The sequence below is a fragment of the Gambusia affinis genome, linkage group LG06 (assembly GCF_019740435.1).
Source record: "Gambusia affinis linkage group LG06, SWU_Gaff_1.0, whole genome shotgun sequence".
NCBI lineage: Eukaryota > Metazoa > Chordata > Actinopteri > Cyprinodontiformes > Poeciliidae > Gambusia > Gambusia affinis.
Genome location: NC_057873.1, coordinates 2,901,035 through 2,922,431, shown reverse-complemented (window position 1 = coordinate 2,922,431; position 21,397 = coordinate 2,901,035). Strand labels below are relative to the sequence as shown.

Here is a 21,397-nt window from a genome sequence, read left to right as displayed (position 1 = left end):
GACCAGCTTCTGGTACCGCTGGTTGTGTTGGTGAAAACGTTTGAGCTTCGTCTGACGTGGGAGTGTCTCAGGCAGGATGTCGAACTCGCCTGCTGCAGATTAGAATCAATCAACCAATCGATCAGTTTATTTGTAAAGCACATTTCAGCACCAAGGCGGTTCAAAGAGCTTTACGTCATAAAAACACAAAAAGTCCTAAAGACACCACACAGTAGGGGTTGAACTACTACATATTTTTTAGGTCGACTATATCATGATAATAGTCGAGTCGATGTCGACTAGTCGCAGTGACGTCATAGGAACGTGAGCGCAAAACCCCTTCACAACTACTTGGAGGCTTTATTAGCTATTTTCACGGCAAATATTGAACCCCCCCCCCCCCCCCAAAAGACACTCGCGAGCCGGCTAAGTGACATCCTTAGTGGGAAGGGGGCGAGTTTTAGACGGCTCGTGTTTTGTAGTCGACTGCAGCTGCAACTCCATCTCCTTTTAAAAACACTGTAAAACCACAAATATGCATCAATCTACATATCATTTAAACTAATGTATTAACTTATTTTTCTTGTGTCTTGTGACGTATACTGTGCTGTCAGATCAGCACAGGCTGTCACCACCGGCAATCACATGACTGCGACTAGTCGACATGAAATGTAAAAACTCGCCAGACGTCCGAGAGTCGACTAGTCGACTAATTGGTTCAACCCCTACCACACAGTAAACCAGTAAACAGTACATTTTGTCAAAGTGTCGTCGTTACACATCAAAATGTTGTTCAGTGTTTCATTTATTATGTTTCAACAGCAAATCTGACCAGCTGGGATTTTAGTCCAGATTAAAGGAACTCAGTGTTTCAGTTGTTTTGCAGAGTTAATTGTTGAAACAGCTTTTCAATAATATAGCTGATGAATGAAAGGTTGGAGATCGGCCTGTAATTCTGCAGTAATTATTTGTTTTTTATATCAGTGGTTTGAAAACTGCTGGGGGAAAACACCTGATGAGAGCGAAGAGTTTACTATTAGAATCAGATCAGATGAAATGACAGGCAGAACTTTCTTAAGAAAAGTTGTGGATGTTATTATCTTTGGGCATAACATGGATATTAGATTCTGTGTGGCAGTGAATGTTGACCCTCTAATATTTTTTTATTTTTATAAAAAATTTTTCTCTGAAGAGTTTTTGAGGTGCTAGTGGTTTGTATTTTTGTGATAGTAGGCAGACAGGAAAGAGGGCGAGGAGAGAGAGGAAGACATGCGGCAAAGGTTGTCGGGACCCGGAGTCGAACCCGCAACCTCCACATCGAGAACAAAGGCCTCCAAACGTGGGGCGTGCTAACCTCCTGCTCCACCACAGCACACCCCAGATAATATTTATATAATCTAATATTTTTAATTTTCTCTGCAGCGTATTTGTCAAATTCATTGCAGGTCAGGTTGTTTGTCAGCCTGTCAACTGTGGCAAATAAACCTCAATCATTGTTCATGTTTCTGTTTATAATTTCTGCAAAGAATGTTTCCTTTGCATGTTTTAGTGTAGAGTAATATCTTCACAGTCTTTCTTAATAGATTTCATAGTAAACAAAGTTGAGTTTTCCTCCATTTACATTCGGCCCTACAGCAAAATTGTCTTGCAGATTTAACTGTTGACACATTTCTCCATGGAGGTTTGTTCCTACCAGACACGACCTTCACTTTAATGTAGGCAATGAAATCAATGACATCTGAAATTTTATGATGGAAGTTATCTACCAGCTCATCTACAAGGTTTGATGAGCTGCTCTGCTTCTGGTTGCTCTGGATTCAGAATCAGAACCAGAATCTTCTGGATTTAACAACTTTTTACACAAAAACAATAAATTTGACTTTGGTTGGAAGTCAAATTTATTTCAGTAAAGAAATAAAATATAAATGGGTAGAAAAGGTGAATAATAAGAAACATTTCAGGTCTTACTAAGAGCGTAGATAACATTAAAGTCTGGGCTTTAACTAGGCCATTCCAACATAATGATGGTTAGATCAGAACCATCCATGATAGCTCTGCCTCTAACAGGAGGAAAAATCAAGAGAAGATAAAATAAACATGATCAACAGGATCCTGTCAACACATCCTAAATCTGTCTTTGCTTTTTGTAACCCAACATGTAAATGTTGTTTCTTCCAGCGCTGTCTGATGAACTCAGACTGGTAGCAGGAAGGAGTCGCTGTGTTGGCAGACTGGAGAAGAAGAATCTGGGAGACTGGAAACCAGAGAATGATTGGAACTGGAACAGGAACTTAACATCAGCAGCTGTAGCTTGCAGACAGCTCCACTGTGGATCTGTGTTGTCGTTACAAAGAGATGAGGACGACAATATAGAAATCGTCTGTTCAGGTGATTTCATATCCTGTCCATTGTCTTCCTGTTCTGCTTCCAACTCCACTTTAAAAAATTCTCACTTCCAGCTCAGTCTGGGCTTCTTCCCCTTCACCTGGATTCACTCTGGTAGATTTTCTACTGGACCAATCAGCAAACAGAAGAAGTTTGAACGATGATTGATTTTCTGTTATTTTAGAAACATAGTCTTCCTGTATTATTAAAGGGGAACCAGTGGAGCAGATTCAGGGTTATAAAAACCTCAATATCACTGAGAAGAAGCTGATCAAATATTGCACTTCCTCCACAAATTAAGTTTAGAGAGTTAAAAGATGATGATAGTTTTCTAATATTCTGCGATTAAATCTGTCCTCACATTTGCTTTGCAGAGGACAAGGATGAAAAATTAATAATTGATAATTCACAGGTTCTTTGTGCTGTTCTAGTGTAATTTTCTCTGTTGTTTTTTCCACCCATCTCCAGTATAGGCAGATGGTAAAAGTGCAAAGAATATTAAACAGTAGATTTGGAAACAACAAAACTCTGCACTGTATTGGAGCTTTACTGAACAAACTGGAACCAAAATCAGTCAAAATGTTGAAGAAACTTTTTCTTTCTGCATCCACAGACTCAGTCAAGCTGGTTCAAGGGACCAACCGGTGCTCAGGCAGACTGGAGGTGAAGACCAACCAGTCGTGGTCCTCAGTGTGTGAAAAAGACTTTGACCTGCAGGATGCAAAGGTGGTCTGCAGGGAGATTGGCTGTGGGCCTCCTTCAGTCCACCAGGGGGCGCTCTATGGAGAAGCAGAGGCTCCAGTGGGGAGCAGAGAGTTCCTGTGTGAAGGCAGTGAGTCTGCTCTGCTGAACTGCAGCAGCAGGAAGAGTTCAGGTAGAAACAGCTGCTCACCTGGTCAAGCTGTTGGACTCACCTGTTCAGGTAGAGGAGGATCTGCAGACCTGCTGCTGTTCACTGCTTCACTTCCTTCATTAATGAACTCTCTGTCTCTGATCAGATCAAGCGCCCCTCAGGTTGGTGGGAGAGGCCAGCCGATGTGCTGGGAGACTGGAGATGAAACATCAAGAAGAGTGGAGACCAGTGGATGTTTGTGATCGTTACTGGGACATGAACTCAGTTGCTGCAGTTTGTGCTGAACTGGACTGTGGTTCTGCTGTTTCAGCAAGAAATTCATGGATAGCTTCAGAGAGACCAGTTTGGTTGATCTGGTCTGACTGTTTCCAGTCAGGATCTGCATTAAAGAAATGTTTACCTGATGATATAATCAGTTATCAGAGCCATGAGTTCATCTGCTCAGGTAACTCTGAACTCTCATATTTATTTATTTTAAAATGTTTCTTCCATCAGGTTCCAGATGTTTGCAGAGAAACCGTCACCTTTAACTAAGAACCTGAAACCTTGAGGAGAAGGAAACTAAAATAATTTAAATATCCAGATAAAGTTTTCAGTTTAGCCCACAAGATGAACAAAACTCATCATTTTGATAACTTTTAATCTCTGCTGCTTTGAAGTCGATGCATCAAAATCCCAGGAGGAGTTCAAGGAAATCAGACATTTTCAAAACCTGAAAATTAGCAGAAAATGACTTTTGATCCAAAATGGTCGATTTCCTGTTTTTAGTGAAAATAGCAGGAAAACCTTTTGTTTGTTATGGTTGTTGGCCTGGATGAATTAGGGGGCGCTGTTGAGTCATTTTGCCAAATTTATTTTTACATCAACTTAAATATTAACAATTTCACAGATTAAAGTTTGTTTTACATTTAGTGAGTTTATTAACATGTTTATGTCCCAAAAATATGATAAATTCATCAGACATAAAAATGAATGATAAAATTCCAGGTTCAGTCGGTTTCACTTCACTTTTGATGCTCTGAGATTTTCTAGTTTGGTTTTCTTGGCCTTTATTTTTATCAAACTCAGAGATATTTCCATGTGAATATAGAAAAATAAAGTTCTGAAATATTTTAAACCTCTTTTCTTTCTGCATCCACAGACTCAGTCAGGCTGGTTCAAGGGACCAACCGGTGCTCAGGCAGACTGGAGGTGAAGACCAACCAGTCGTGGTCCTCAGTGTGTGAAAAAGACTTTGACCTGCAGGATGCAAAGGTGGTCTGCAGGGAGATTGGCTGTGGGTCTCCTTCTGTCCTCCAGGGGGCGCTCTATGGAGAAGCAGAGGCTCCAGTGGGGAGCAGAGAGTTCCTGTGTGAAGGCAGCGAGTCTGCTCTGCTGAAGTGCAGCAGCAGGAAGAGTTCAGGTAGAAACATCTGCTCACCTGGTCAAGCTGTTGGACTCACCTGTTCAGGTAGAGGAGGATCTGCAGACCTGCTGCTGTTCACTGCTTCACTTCCTTCATTAATGAACTCTCTGTCTCTGATCAGATCAAGAAAACTTCAGGTTGGTGGGAGAGGCCAGCCGATGTGCTGGGAGACTGGAGATGAAACATGAACAAGAGTGGAGACCAGTGGATGTTTGGGATGATAACTGGAACATGAACTCAGCTGCTGCAGTTTGTGCTGAACTGGACTGTGGTTCTGCTGTTTCAGCAAGAAATTCAAAGGAAGCTTCAGAGAGACCAGTTTGGGAGATCTGGTCTGACTGTTTCCAGTCAGGATCTGGATTAAAGAACTGTTTACCTTATGATGAAAACAGTTATTGGAGCCTTGAGCTCATCTGCTCAGGTAACTCTGAACTCTCATATGTATTTATTTTAAAATGTTTCTTCCATCAGGTTCCAGATGTCTGCAGAGAAACCGTCACCTTTAACTAAGAACTTGAAACCTTGAGGAGAGAGAAACTATAACTGGTTTAAATATTACTGACAGACTATAGATCTATCATAAAGGTGCTAGTAATCATGTATAAACATGTTAGTAACCATAGCAACCAGTCTGTGATGAGCTCCTGTCTTTTTCTCATGCATGCCATCTTGTTTTCCACCTCAGATTAGATCCAGTTGTCTCTGTGTTTCCTCTGCGTTCCCAGGTCTGCTGGTTGAGCCGCACATCTTCCTCTCTTCCTCCACTGACGGGGTTTCCACAGGCAGAAAGCAGGGGTCTGAGCTCCTCATTGCATCAAATTTCAGCATCATGTGCTCCATCAGACCTCAGTATGAAGGCGGCTCCTTCCAGCTCATCTTCAGCACCTCTAACTACACTCAGAGCCACACCCTGCCAGCTGTTAATCACTCCGCCCTCTTCCTGTTCTCTGCTGCTGGCCACGCCCACCAAGGAACCTACCACTGCGTTTACCACGTCTACGTTTTCTCCTATAACTTCTCCTCTATGAGCCAGCCTCTCAACCTCACTGTCTCAGGTAAACTCATGGAGTCCATAAGGAAAAGTTCTGCTTCAGGTGAACCAGCAGCTGTCTGCCTCATTCATGAGGTCAGAGAGGAGGATTGATGATATTAATGTTCATGATCAGATCTACAGGCAGCATGAAAACAAGGGTCTATATGATTATTTTCTAGCTGGACTCATCAGATGAAAGCTGATCCTGAATCTGTTTCATTCAGTTTCAGCCTCTCTCACTGCTTTGATCATCAGACTGGTTGTCGTCCTGCTGGGTTTGCTGGGATCAGTCCTGGTCCTCTACTTTAAGGTACTGCATGTATCATGCATGATGTGTTCAGTTGGGAAAGTTCTTGCATTGAAGCTGAACCATCCTCTGTTTCCAGGCCAGGAGAAACCAGAAGTCTGGACCAGAAAACAACCATCATGATGAAGGATCCAGAGCTGAAGGCAGCTTAGAGGAGGAGACTGCAGTCTGAAGGAACCAGGAGAAAATGATCTTCATTTCACATCCACAGGAAGGAGCAGAGAGATGTTTCAGACTCCTGGAAATCTATCTGTCTATGTATCTATGATAAAATGTCTCTGTGCTCCTGCAGCAGGAAGGAAGTTCAACAATCAGAAATTTGTATCTGGACTAAACCTACTTAAATAAAACTTATATAAGAAGGGAACACAAAACATCCAACAAACAAAATATAACAGAAAACCCACTTCATCAAAATCTGATCTTCATCAACCTTGCAAGGATAGCATATGGTAGAATATTTGGGGTCAAAGCTTCACTGCCTGAAATTCATGGACGCATATAATTAATATTTCAACAGCTTTGTTAAGGAGATAAAAACTCTCTGTGTGAATAATGAGGTTCTGGTGACTGGCAGACCAAGTACATGTAGCAACAAACATGTAGGCTACATGTCTGTTTATCTTGCAGATGGGATGGAAAATTTTATTGTTACTATGATTATGAATGAATCGATTCATAACAGTGTTATGGTTCTTGTGTAAAGCATGTTGTTGGGTAAATTGTATTATTGGTATTATCAATTATTTGTTGTTCATGTAGCCTTATAGTTATATATTTAGAATCTTTTTACTTATATGCTTTTACTTCATTTTACTTCATTTTAAACTTAGTATAAAGAATGTTTCTGTGTGTTGAATAACTTTGATTCCTTCCTGAGGCCTTCCTGAGAGAAAGCAGTGACAACCGCTTCCAGCAGAGTTTACGGCCCGGCCGGAAACTCTGCTCTCCTTGACCTGTTAGATAGCAACAAAGCCATCGCCGTGAAGACATGCAACTTGTTCTGCTCGACGCCGTGCCTGGGACAGAAGAATCTAGTGTGTAGATAACATGTGTCTAGATAGTGATTGTCATTAGCGCTGCAACTATGTGATGATTTGTTTTCCCTGCCCTTTGAGAGTTGCAGCCCCCAATGTAAGAGGGATCCTAAATGCAATAAAAAGAGAGGAGCAGGCATATGTGATTTCAGAGCGGTAGGAGATTGTAACTGAAAGCACATCTCTGTCTGTTCTCCTCACGAGTACAAAGAATCCATCTCTCTTGTCTTTTTTGTGTTTAATTAATTTTGTCTTTTATAGGTGTTTGAACCTGACATATGTGCTCAGGGGAAAGTCTTCTGAAGCTGTTTCTCTGAACTCTGTATTATTAGAAAGTTGTAGAATATTTTCTTCATTGCATTCTTATGACATCCTTAAATGTTTAACATGCTTTATGAAAGAAAATGTGTATGTTTGCAGTCTGTTTTGTAGCTATTTAGATTATTAAACTGTGAAAGTAATGAAACCTTTCCTATAAAGCAAATGTAAGACAAATGTAAGAATGTGGATGAAAGAAACTGAATGCAGAGAGTGGCAGGCAACAATGGCCCACATTTTATTAGGGTATTACAGGACATCAGCAAACTGTTTGGTTTGTGTTTATCATCCACAAGCTGGTGGAGCGGTGGAAAGGGAGAATGGGACTATCAAAAACAAATTGGCAAAATGTTGTGTAGAAACAGGTTTGTCTTAGTCTGAAGCTCTTTATGTTAGAATGAGAACCAGGTCCAAAGCTAAATTAAACCCATTTGAGATCCTTTTTTGTGATTTCTGCATAAGAAATTTGCAAAGATCAAACATTCCTAACAACTAACCCAATAGAAGATAACGTGTTAGAATATTATAAGTCTGTCATGCGCTCTCCCCCCATCAGGTAGCAAAAGCTGCTCTCCCTCCTGTCCTCACTGGAAATCCAGACATTGGTTGGGACACTTCCAGGTCCTCCTGACCACTTACACAGGTCAGGGTACTTCCTGGGTTCACACTAGCCACTGCAGGCCGTTCAGCACTGAACCACCTGCTGTTGGAAACCCTGGGGAAGGTCAATGCTCCAGAACCTCCTCCTTAAGAAGCGCTTCCACCGTTCTCCCACCTGGCTTAGTAACAGGGCAGCAGGAATCACAAAGGAACCCAAAAAGAGACACCAAGATTCCTGGATTCATCACCAGTGAAGACACAAGAAGATGAAGGTTTACACACTTATCTTCATCATTCCTTTTGTAATATCGGTGCATAAACTATTGACCCAATACTTTGTCATGTATTGGAAGCAGATACCAGCCACTCTGGAGACAAAAGTAAGAGCTGGCCTTATAAGAAAAACAGCCAAAGGCTAAAGGTCAAAGTTTGTGACCCAGAGACACGGGAAGTCCACTTGAGACCTCGCATGCACTAAGACAGGAGATTCCATTTTATTGTAAAGATTTATGAGTGTGTGTTAGCAGCTGGGTTTCTGTTTTCCCCTCCTTCCAGCAGCTGCTAACTAATGTAACCAGGGCTCATTAATCCTAACATAAAGGGGAGCAGGAAGAAAGGAACCTCAGAGTGAATTTGGAGAATGTAAAAATCACACTTTCCTCTTTTTCTCTCCTCGAGAACGAAATTTAATCACTTATCTCTCTCTTCTTTTTTGTCTGTTTGAAACCGTTTAGGTTGAATGAACCTGCCACCCCCCATTACCATGGAATCACTTCTGTATTCAGCCTGAAAGGGAGAGTGTATGGGTGAGCAGAACACAGCCAGACAACCGAGAAAGCACAAACGACAGTCAGGACCCGTCCCCCCACCCGTAGGCGGAGGGAGGCTACCCTCTCATTCACTGGGGTAAACCCCAACGTACAGGCGCTGAGAAGGGGAGCAACAAGTATGCCCACTCCTGCCTGACGCCTCTCACCGTGGGCAACTCCAGAGTGGAAGTATGTCCAGCCCCTCTCAAGGAGACTGGTTCCAGAACCAGAGCCAGGCGTCGAGGTGAGACCGACTATTTCTAGCCAGAACCTCTTGACCTCACACACTAGCTGTGGCTCCTTCCCCACCAGAGAGGTGACATTTCAAGTCCCAAGAGCTAGCTTCCGCAACCGAGGATCGGACCGCCAGGGTGCCCTCACTCGGCCGCCACCCAACACACATTGCACCCGACACCTTTGGCCCCTCTCACAGGTGGTGGGCCCATGGGAGGGGGGACCTGGTTCTCATTATCACATGCTCAAAGAGCTTCAGGCTAAGACAAACCAGTTTCTACACAACATTTTGCCAATTTGTTTTTGATAGTTCCATTCTCCCTTTCCACCACTCCACCAGCTTGTGGATGATAAACACAAACCAAACAGTTTGCTGATGTCCTGTAATACCCTAATAAAATGTATGCCATTGTTGCCTTCGCTCTGCATTCAGTTTCTTTCATCCACATTCTTACATTTGTCACGTTTTTCTTTTTCCAACTCATTTCTTCTTAGTTTTTTTGCTTTTTTGTTTCTTCACATTTCTCATTAAGCTATGTTTGCACCTATTTTCATTGATTTATATTTCTTCATACCTCAGACTTCCCTTATTCAACTAGGAGGTGGACTGAAGTTTACCTCCTTAGGCTGGTCGATGCATCCGATCTCCCGTCGGCCTCGACCTCTCCAACCCACAGGATTCTGTTTGTGGTTGAAATTATCTTTAACAGACTGAGGAAAAACTATCAAAACTAGAGAGAATATATAAATTCTTTGTCAATATTTATTTGAAGGCTTTACAGCATTTGGAGTCTCTGCTCACTGAACACAGTCAGGAGAAAGAGCCTCGAGCAAAACACAGCTTATTGTTTTATAGGAAAGGTTTCATTCCTTTCACAGTTTAATAATCTAAATAGCTACAAAATAGACTGCAAACATACACATTTTCTTTCATAAAGCATATTAAACATTTAAGGATGTCATGAGAATGCAATGAAGAAAATATTCTATAACTTTCTAATAATACAGAGTTCAGAGAAACAGCTTCAGAAGACTTTCCCATGAGCACATGCTTTACACAAGAACCATAACACTGTTATGAATCGATTCATTCATAATCATAGTAACCATAAAATTTTCCATCCCATCTGCAAGCTTAACAGACATGTAGCCTACATGTTTGTACATGTACTTGGTCTGCTGGTCCCAAGAACCTCATTATTCACACAGACTTCGTATCTCCTTAACAAAGCTGTTGAAATACTAATTATATGCGTCCATAAATTTCAAGCAGTGAAGCTCGTTTATGGCGTTTGTGTTGACTACATAGTTAACTTTATCGTAGTAGGAGATCGGAGGCAGCTTGTCCACATCGTCTGATAAATTTTCCTTCTCCGTCTCATTCGGGCCAATATCGACGGTAGCCATTTTGTTCATGTATCTCTCACACACATTGGTCAAGAGTGTCTTCATGTTTTCTTGTTGGTCTCGAAGCCTTGGGTCCACTATGCATTGTGCATGCACTTCCCTACTAAGATGGATCACATCTGGTTCAGATTTGTGGGAACTGGATATATTGGATGGGTTATCATGGCAGTGAAGACATACACCACCTACAGGCAGGACAAAGTATTACAAGCCAGGATCAACTATATTACATTTGTCACACAACAATTCATGACCCCAACTAAGACAAGGACACAAGCTGGGTTCAGGACCCGAATGGAATTGGCTACCTGACCTTTCACCCCAAATATCCCATAATATGCTATCCTTGCAAGGTTGATGAAGATCAGATTTTGATGAAGTGGGTTTTCTGTTATATTTTGTTTGTTGCATGCTTTGTGTTCCCTTCTTATATAAGTTTTACTTAAGTAGGTTTAGTCCAGATACAAATTTCTGAATGTTGAACTTCCTTCCTGCTGCAGGAGAACAGAGACATTTTATCATAGATACATAGACAAATAGATTTCCAGGAGTCTGAAACATCTCTCTGCTCCTTCCTGTGGATGTGAAATGAAGATCATTTTCTCCTGGTTCCTTCAGACTGCAGTCTCCTCCTCTAAGCTGCCTTCAGCTCTGGATCCTTCATCATGATGGTTGTTTTCTGGTCCAGACTTCTGGTTTCTCCTGGCCTGGAAACAGAGGATGGTTCAGCTTCAATGCAAGAACTTTCCCAACTGAACACATCATGCATGATACATGCAGTACCTTAAAGTAGAGGACCAGGACTGATCCCAGCAAACCCAGCAGGACGACAACCAGTCTGATGATCAAAGCAGTGAGATAGGCTGAAACTGAATGAAACAGATTCAGGATCAGCTTTCATCAGATGAGTCCAGCTAGAAAATAATCATATAGACCCTTGTTTTCATGCTGCCTGTAGATCTGATCATGAACATTAATATCATCAATCCTCCTCTCTGACCTCATGAATGAGGCAGACAGCTGCTGGTTCACCTGAAGCAGAACTTTTCCTGATGGACTCCATGAGTTTACCTGAGACAGTGAGGTTGAGAGGCTGGCTCATAGAGGAGAAGTTATAGGAGAAAACGTAGACGTGGTAAACGCAGTGGTAGGTTCCTTGGTGGGCGTGGCCAGCAGCAGAGAACAGGAAGAGGGCGGAGTGATTAACAGCTGGCAGGGTGTGGTTCTGAGTGTAGTTAGAGGTGCTGAAGATGAGCTGGAAGGAGCCGCCTTCATACTGAGGTCTGATGGAGCACATGATGCCGAAACTTGATCCAATGAGGAGCTCAGACCCCTGCTTTCTGCCTGTGGAAACCCCGTCAGTGGAGGAAGAGAGGAAGATGAGCGGCTCAACCAGCAGACCTGGGAACGCAGAGGAAACACAGAGACAACTGGATCTAATCTGAGGTGGAAAACAAGATGGCATGCATGAGAAAGAGACAGGAGCTCATCACAGACTGGTTGCCATGGTTACTAGCATGTTTATACATAATTACTAGCACCTTTATGATAGATCTATAGTCTGTCAGTAATATTTAAACCAGTTTTAGTTTCCTTCTCCTCAAGGTTTCAGGTTCTTAGTTAAAGGTGACGGTTTCTCTGCAGACATCTGGAACCTGATGGAAGAAACATTTTAAAAGAAATAAATATGAGAGTTCAGAGTTACCTGAGCAGATGAACTCATGGCTCTGATCACTGTTTCCATCATCAGGTACACATTTCTTTAATGCAGATCCTGACTGGAAACAATTAGACCAGATCCACCAAACTGGTCTCAATGAAGCTTCCTTTGAATTTCTTGCTGAAACAGCAGAACCACAGTCCAGTTCAGCACAAAATGCAGCAACTGAGTTCATGGTCCAGTTATGATCCCAAACATCCACTGGTCTCCACTCTTCTTCATGTTTCATCTCCAGTCTCCCAGCACATCGGCTGGCCTCTCCCACCAACCTGAGGGGCGCTTGATGTGAGCAGAGACAGAGAGTTCATTAATGAAGGAAGTGAAGCAGTGAACAGCAGCAGGTCTGCAGATCCTCCTCTACCTGAACAGGTGAGTCCAACAGCTTGACCAGGTGAGCAGCTGTTTCTACCTGAACTCTTCCTGCTGCTGCAGTTCAGCAGAGCAGACTCACTGCCTTCACACAGGAACTCTCTGCTCCCCACTGGAGCCTCTGCTTCTCCATAGAGCGCCCCCTGGAGGACTGAAGGAGACCCACAGCCAATCTCCCTGCAGACCACCTTTGCATCCTGCAGGTCAAAGTCTTTTTCACACACTGAGGACCACGACTTCTTGGTCTTCACCTCCAGTCTGCCTGAGCACCGGTTGGTCCCTTGAACCAGCCTGACTGAGTCTGTGGATGCAGAAAGAAAAAAGGTTTAAAATATTTCAGAACTTTAATTTTCTAGATTCACATGGAAACATCTCTGAGTTTGATAAAAATAAAGGCCAAGAAAACCAAACTAGAAAATCTCGGAGCATCAAAGATGAAGTGAAACCGACTGAACCTGAAAGTTTAACATTAAATTTATTTCTGCTGAATTTGTCATATTTTTGGAACATAAACATGTTAATAAATCCACTAAATGTCAAACAAACTTTAATCCTTTTGAAATTGTTAATATTTCAGTTGATTTAAAAATAAATTAAGCAAAATGACTCAACAGCGCCCCCTAGTCCATCCAGGCCGACAACCATAACAAACAAAAGGTTTTCCTGCTATTTTCACTAAAAACAGGAAATCCACCATTTTGGATCAAAAGTCATTTTCTGTTAATTTTCATGTTTTGAAAATGTCTGATTTCCTTGAACTCCTCCTGGGATTTTGATGCATCGACTTCAAACCAGCAGAGATTAAAAGTTATCAAAATGATGAGTTTTTGTTCATCTATGTGGGCTAAACTGAAAACTTTAGCTGGATATTTAAATTACTTTAGTTTCCCTCTCCTCAAGGTTTCAGGTTCTTAGTTAAAGGTGACGGTTTCTCTGCAGACATCTGGAACCTGATGGAAGAAACATTTTAAATGAAATGAATATGAGAGTTCAGAGTTACCTGAGCAGATGAGCTCATGGCTCTGATAACTGTTTTTATCATCAGGTAAACAGTTTGTTAATGCAGATCCTGACTGAAAACAGTCATACCAGATCTTCCAAACTGGTCTCATTGAAGCTTCCACTGAATTTCTTACTGAAACAGCAGAACCACAGTCCAGTTTAACACAAAATGCAGCAGCTGAGTTCATATTCCAGTAACGATCCCAAACAGCCACTGGTCTCCACTCTTCTTGATGTTTCATCTCCAGTCTCCCAGCACATCGGCTGGCCTCTTCCACCAACCTGAAGTTGTCTTGATCTGATCAGAGACAGAGAGTTCATTAATGAAGGAAGTGAAGCAGTGAACAGCAGCAGGTCTGCAGATCCTCCTCTACCTGAACAGGTGAGTCCAACAGCTTGACCAGGTGAGCAGCTGTTTCTACCTGAACTCTTCCTGCTGCTGCACTTCAGCAGAGCAGACTCACTGCCTTCACACAGGAACTCTCTGCTCCCCACTGGAGCCTCTGCTTCTCCATAGAGCGCCCCCTGGTGGACAGAAGGAGACCCACAGCCAATCTCCCTGCAGACCACCTTTGCATCCTGCAGGTCAAAGTCTTTTTCACACACTGAGGACCACGACTGGTTGGTCTTCACCTCCAGTCTGCCTGAGCACCGGTTGGTCCCTTGAACCAGCATGACTGAGTCTGTGGATGCAGAAAGAAAAAAGTTTCTTCAACTTTTTCACTGAATTTGGTTCCAGTTTGTTCAGTAAAGCTCCAATACAGTGCAGAGTTTTGTTGTTTCCAAATCTACTGTTTAATATTCTTTGCACTTTTACCATCTGCCTATACTGCAGGCCCTGGAAATGGGTGGGGAAAAAAACTTAAGACAAAAGAGAAAAATACACTAGAACAGCACAAAGAACCTATAAATTATCAATTATTAATATTTCATCCTTGTCTTCTACAAAGCAAATTTGAGGACAGATTTAATCACAGAATAATAGAAAACTATCATCATACTTTAACACTCTAAACTTAATTTATGGAGGAAGTGCAATATTTGATCAGCTTCTTCTCAATGACTTTGATGTTTTTATAACCCTGAATCTGCAACACTGGTTCCTCTTTAATCTAATCAAACTTCATTAAATCACTAACCTGGTAAAAACCTGCAACTCTTTACTACACTTTGATTCATCCAGAGAGTCTGGACTGTGTTGAGGTTTTAAATTTCACCCAGTTGCTAACGTTTGTCCATGACATGCAAAGCACCAGATCAACACTAAGAAGTTTACTGGAAATTTCCTGGACTGTAAACATGTTGTAGAAAAAATTAATTACCAAGCACTGTTAGATGAAATCACTCAGTCAGCTTTACTCGCTGAGGGAGAGACGGTCTGGTTCTCATGCAGCTGCAGGAAAACATCTCCCAACCTTGTGCATGCAACCCAAATAGCTTCATTTGGTGAGAGTTCACTAGCATTTAGAATGAAGACAATACAACCAGCAGATGTTACCTTACAATAATTTGTCCACCATAAACAGAGAAGAGCCGAATGAGGCGACTGTTAATGTTAATTCAATATGTGGAAGTGTGGCCACCATGGACTGAACTTCCTCCACTGCCATTGCTAAAACTACAGAGACTATGTTTCTAAAATAACAGAAAATTAATCATGGTTCAAACTTCTTCTCCTGTTTGCTGATTGGTCCAGTAGAAAATCTACCCGAGTGAATCCAGGTGAAGGGGAAGAAGCCCAGACTGAGCTGGAAGTGGGAATTTTTTAAAGTGGAGTTGGAAGCAGAACAGGAAGACAATGGACAGGATATGAAATCACCTGAACAGACGATCTCTATATTGTCGTCCTCATCACTTCGTAACGACACCACAGATCCACAGTGGAGCTGTCTGCAAGCTACAGCTGCTGATGTAAAGTTCCAGTTCCAGTTCCAATCATTCACTGGTTTCCTGCCACCCCGATTCTTCTTCTCCAGTCTGCCAACACAGCGACTCCTTCCTGCTACCAGTCTGAGTTCATCAGACAGCGCTGGAAGAAACAACATTTACATGTTGGGTTACAAAAAGCAAAGACAGATTTAGGATGTGTTGACAGGATCCTGTTGATCATGTTTATTTTATCTTCTCTTGATTTTTCCTCCTGTTAGAGGCAGAGCTATCATGGATGGTTCTGATCTAACCATCTTTATGTTGGAATGGCCTAGTTAAAGCCCAGACCTAAGTGTTATTTACGCTCTGTAGTAAGACCTGAAATGTTATTATTCACCTTTTCTACCCATTTATATTTTATTTCTTTACTGAAACCAACCAAAGTCAAATTTATTGTTTTTGTGTAAAAAGTTGTTAAATCCAGAAGATTCTGGTTCTGATTCTGAATGCAGAGCAACCAGAAGCAGAGCAGCTCATCTAACCTTGTAGATGAGCTGGTAGATAACTTCCATCATAAAATTTCAGATGTCATTGATTTCATTGCCTACATTAAAGTGAAGGTCGTGTCTGGTAGGAACAAACCTCCATGGAGAAATGTGTCAACAGTTAAATCTGCAAGACAATTTTGCTGTAGGGCCGAATGTAAATGGAGGAAAACTCAACTTTGTTTATTGTGAAATCTATTAAGAAAGACTGTGAAGATATTACTCTACACTAAAACATGCAAAGGAAACATTCTTTGCAGAAATTATAAACAAAAACATGAACAATGATTGAGGTTTATTTGCCACAGTTGACAGGCTGACAAACAACCTGACCTGCAATGAATTTGACAAATACGCTGCAGAGAAAATTAAAAATATTAGATTATATAAATATTATCTGGGGCGTGCTGTGGTGGCGCAGGAGGTTAGCACGCCCCACGTTTGGAGGCCTTTGTTCTCGATGTGGAGGTTGCGGGTTCGACTCCGGGTCCCGACAACCTTTGCCGCATGTCTTCCTCTCTCTCCTCGCCCTCTTTCCTGTCTGCCTACTATCACAAAAATACAAACCACTAGCGCCTCAAAAAGTCTTCGGAGAAAAAAAAATTTAGGAAAATAAAAAAATAATAGAGGGTCAACATTCACAGCCACACAGAATCTAATATCCATGTTATGCCCAAAGATAATAACATCCACAACTTTTCTTAAGAAAGTTCTGCCTGTCATTTCATCTGATCTGATTCTAATAGTAAACTCTTCGCTCTCATCAGGTGTTTTCCCCCAGCAGTTTTCAAACCACTGATATAAAAAATAAAAACAATCTGAACAAATAATTACTGCAGAATTACAGGCCGATCTCCAACCTTTCATTCATCAGCTAAATTATTGAAAAGCTGTTTCAACAATTAACTCTGCAAAACAACTGAAACACTGAGTTCCTTTAATCTGGACTAAAATCCCAGCTGGTCAGATTTGCTGTTGAAACATAATAAATGAAACACTGAACAACATTTTGATGTGTAACGACGACACTTTGACAAAATTTACTGTTTACTGGTTTACTGTGTGATGTCTTTAGGACTTTTTGTGTTTTTATGACGTAAAGCTCTTTGAACCGCCTTGGTGCTGAAATGTGCTTTACAAATAAACTGATCGATTGGTTGATTGATTCTAATCTGCAGCAGGCGAGTTCGACATCCTGCCTGAGACACTCCCACGTCAGACGGAGCTCAAACGTTTTCACCAACACAACCAGCGGTACCAGAAGCTGGTCCAATGACCGTGGTGCTACTGGGCTTGGTTGGCCAGCAAACGGGCCTGACCAGAACCTCCTAGAGAACCTGTGGAGCCAAGAGGAAGATGAGAGAATTCATGCAGAAGGAGCCATTTTATGTGGCTCCGCCTGTTTACTGCGCAGATTCAGCGCTGCTGCAGAGTTTCTGCAGCTTCTCCTTATCAATCAATCAATCAGATTATTTTATAGCACATTTCAGCAACAAGGCAGTTCAAAGTGTTTTACATCATAAAAACACAAAAACCAACAATTCTTGATTTTATTGGCTCCTTAGCAGCAAGTAGACAATATAAACATCACTAACTGTGTAGCAGCAGCTCTATGATCTGAGACTAGAAACAGTTTCCAGTTTTATGTTTGTAAAATTTAACATGTTTATCAGTCGATCATTTTTAATTTGAACTCTGGTGAATATTAGTGTTTTTGTTTGAAAGTGGAGTCCTACCTGAGCTGCAGAGACACAGAAGCAGCATCAGAGCTGTTTGGTCCATGTTTCCTCTGGATGTGGAGTGAAGCTTCGTCTCTTGATGTGATCAGGATGAGGCTCCAGACTCTGAAGACTTCCTACTTTAACCTTTTTTATCTGCCACTTCCTGAACGTCACAGTTCGGATCTTTGGCTGCTTTCAGAGACAACGCCTCCTTCCTATGATCCGATAATGTAGATGGGTTCATACTGGGCCTACTGGGATTCACAGGTTTCACCAGTGTCTGTTGTTGCTGTGTTTAGTTCAGTCGTTGTTCTGCATGTGGCCGGAGTGGATCCAGGTGTGTGATCCACTGAAGGGGAACCTGATGTTGATGGCAGCAGTAGCTCAGCTTCCCTCCAGGAAGGGATCACAGCTAAACAGAAATAAGCCCAGGTGTAGCTGCTATGAAGAGAAGAAACAGAGAGAGAACATCAACTTCATGTCATAAAACAATGAATGAAGAGACATGAAAATCTAAAATATTAGTAGATCTTCTAAGGTTCTTACCCAAACTGTGAGCCCCGTTGGGTCAAAGTTACCTGTTTGATATTCGGGTCGAGCTTCTGTGGTGCATTTTTAATAAGCCAGCAGGTTTTCTGGTATTACTAATTGCTCTGTTGAACTAATTTCATTTTTTACCTTCATAATTTTAGTTAAAACATGTTTTTGTCTGATTATCATCTTGGGTTAGTATCACGGTTTACGTCTGGTTAGGTATTTCTAACCAGTTTGTACCATGAGAATTAGTTCACCTGAACCCTAAACATGTAACACCCAATCATTTATGTATTTATTTATTCATCCTTTTTAACCTAGTTGAAAGTCCTTGGACCACACAGGTTGAGCAGCAGTTCTAACACTTTTCCTTTGAATCACAGGGTCATGCTTTTCTGGTTTTGTTGTTTTACATGGAATACCTGCAGAATAGCGTGAAAGTCTGGCAGCATTCCACCTTTTATTGTCTCCGAGTACATAAGTACTTCCTCCGATCTGCTTTTCAACAGACAGCGGTGGAGTAAATCTTGATGAGCCTTTGTGAACATGATCAGGTCTTTTTACCCTCACCATGTCTCCAGGTTTGAATGTTGGTGTCTTTGCTGTGCGGCGTTTGTCAGAATACTGTTTAGACTTCTCTTGTTTCTGTCTAACTGTTCTTGGATTGTAGTGCATTTTCTGCTTTTCTTTGGACATGGAAAGTTGTTCACTTTTGTTTTCATCCTCCTGTTGTGCAGTAAATGTGAGGGAAATACTCCAGTTGTGTTATGTGGCATTGCTCTGTAGTTTTGTAGGAAATCAGTAACAGTAGTTTTCCAGTCTTTCTGCATGTGTTCATCAGTTAGGATTGTCTCCTTTAGAACTCTCTTCCATCTTTCAACAGCACCATTGCACTGTGGATGGTATACACTTGTACGCAGATGAGATATTCCCCTTTCTCTGAGAAAATCTGCAAAAGAGCTGGAAAGAAACCGCGGCCCAATATCAGTGACTGTGTAGTCAGGGTTCCCCTCTCTGCTGAAAATAGCGCACAGAAATGAGATAATAACATCAGTCAATCAATCAAATTTTATTTGTATTGCACATTTCAGCAGCAAGGCATTTCTAAGTGCTTTACATCAAATCAAACACAAAAACACAATGCAGCACAGTTTCCATCATTTTTTGGAATGCAGATGGAGCAGAGGCAAACCCATAAGGGACACGGCAGTAGCAGAAAAGTCCTTTCTGTGTAATAAAAGCCGGACGACTGTTCTCATGTATGTTCTCATGTTGTAGAAGTCGGTGGTATGCAGATGCCAAATCTATGGTGGAGAAAACCTAGGCACCCCTGAGCTCACTTAAAAGCTCATCCATGTGGGGCAAAGGATGAATGTCGGCAACAATAGCTTTATTAGCTTCTCTCAAGTCAACACATAGTCTTGGTCTGCCTTCCTTCCTTGTTGTGACCAAAATAGGAGAAATCCAGGGAGAAGCATCAATCTGTTCGATAATGCCCTCCTTCAGAAGCAGATCCAGTTCCTGTGACACAGCTTCTTGTACTACACATGGAAGGTGTCTGAGTTTTTCCTGAACTGGGACTGCATCCTCACATACTTTACCTTTGTGCACAAAGGTGCACATTTTTATTGTAAAAAGGTGCTATTTAAGTATCTAAAATGTTTTATCCATCCTAACAGACAATGTTTTTACCTTATTTTGTAATTATTTCCAAATATATTGCGTGTGTTTGTTGTTGTTGGTGTCAGATATCAGGTAAAGAGTTACGGTTCACAACAGGCCCAATAATTTAACGGTAGAGCAGCTCTGATGTCAGAGTCTGAGTTCAGTTGACTGTTCAGGTTCAAAGTTGTGCTACTGTGTTCTTTAAGGTCTCTGTGTTATTTTGTTTTATTACATTTGCAGGCTTCTTGTGAATGAGAAGTGGTCAGTTTGTCCTCCAGGAGGATTGATGGAACATCTTCAGATTATAAATCTGAAACATTTAAATACATTTTTTTCATAAAACATTTTTCTGTCATTTCATTTCAGTTTTAGTCTTTGATCATCAGAGCAGAAAGGCTTCATAGAGGCAGAGAGAGAAATCTAAACATTAATCTGGATGTTCAGCCTCTGTGTGCTGCCATGAGCAAGCTAAGTGATGCTAATCTGGATGGAAACTTCAGCAACTTTATCAGCTTTGTTGCAACATAACCAGGTTATTCAGGGTAAATCTAAACTTTAGATCTTCAGCGGAAAAAATTGTTTATTTCAAAGAGCTGAGATATTTTAGGCCCATTTAACCCAAAACATATTTTATTTAGAATATTAAACACTACCAGCCACTTTATGTTGCTGCAGCAAAATGCATTTATATCATAAAACAATGAATGAAGAGATATGAAAATCTAAAATATTAACTGATCCTCTGAGGTTCTGACCCAAACTGTGAGCCCGGTTGGGTCAAAGTTTCCTGTTTGATATTCAGGTCTGGTTTCTGTGGTGCACTTTTAATAAGCCAGCAGGTTTTCTGGCATTACTAATTACTGTGTTGGACTAATTTAATGTTTTACCTTCATAATTTTATTCATAACCTGTTTTTGCATGTTTATCATCTTGTGATAGTATCACAGTTTCCATCTGCTTTGGCTGACTCAACGTACTGAATGATGAAATATCCGTCACTAAGCAAAAAGTCACTGACTCTTCAAAATTCCCAAATAAATTAAACTAGAACTTCTGAGTTACATTTTTATTCTTTTCTCTCATAATTATCAGTCATAGCCATAATTCTACTGATCTGCTATTAGTTGAGCAAATTTTTAGCTTAGATTAAAAAAAAGCTAACTTTGAAAACATTTACCGGACTTGATCCCCCTAAATATAATTTTCCACATTAACTATAAAGCACTAATTTACTTTGTTAACTTGTAAATTTGATTAAATGTTTCTGCTGTGCTTTCAGTGAGAGAATGTTTTGTGATGGTTGCTGTTTGTCCAAGTGGTTTAAAGGATAAACAACTTTCAAAGATAACAGGAAGTGATCCGACATCAGTTACAGAGATATTGGAAATATTCACACCCTTACTGATAACCAGGTCCAGTGTGTGTCCTTGAGTGTGTGTTGCTTGTTTGACATGTTGTGTTCGACCAAAAGTCTCTAAGATATTAGAGCTTTTTAGCCCCTCTGTCTTGGGGGTTGTCAACATGGACGTTAAAATCACCAACAATTATTAAACAATCATAATCAATACATATGAGAGACAGAAGTTCATTCAACTCAGTAAAGAA

The 21,397-nt window shown here is 41.2% G+C and overlaps 2 protein-coding genes across 2 annotated transcripts; one reads left to right on the top strand and one right to left on the bottom strand.

Annotated features, from left to right (window-relative positions):
• Nucleotides 1-3,245: 3,245 nt before the first annotated feature.
• On the top strand, nucleotides 3,246-7,183 carry LOC122832906. Its single transcript, XM_044120135.1, has 5 exons — nucleotides 3,246-3,286; nucleotides 4,744-5,043; nucleotides 5,348-5,677; nucleotides 5,880-5,965; nucleotides 6,042-7,183. Exons 2-5 carry the CDS (start codon nucleotides 4,800-4,802, stop codon nucleotides 6,132-6,134), a joined length of 753 nt encoding a protein of 250 aa, XP_043976070.1. The 5' UTR covers nucleotides 3,246-3,286; nucleotides 4,744-4,799; the 3' UTR covers nucleotides 6,135-7,183.
• Nucleotides 7,184-10,149: 2,966 nt separating this feature from the next.
• LOC122832907 lies at nucleotides 10,150-13,839 on the bottom strand. The gene is made up of 6 exons (XM_044120136.1): nucleotides 13,833-13,839; nucleotides 13,741-13,756; nucleotides 12,073-12,356; nucleotides 11,439-11,768; nucleotides 11,151-11,236; nucleotides 10,150-11,074 (listed from the first exon to the last, which is right to left on the bottom strand). The coding sequence occupies exons 3-6, from the start codon at nucleotides 12,314-12,316 to the stop codon at nucleotides 10,982-10,984; spliced, it is 753 nt and encodes a 250-aa protein (XP_043976071.1). The 5' UTR covers nucleotides 12,317-12,356; nucleotides 13,741-13,756; nucleotides 13,833-13,839; the 3' UTR covers nucleotides 10,150-10,981.
• Nucleotides 13,840-21,397: the final 7,558 nt, after the last annotated feature.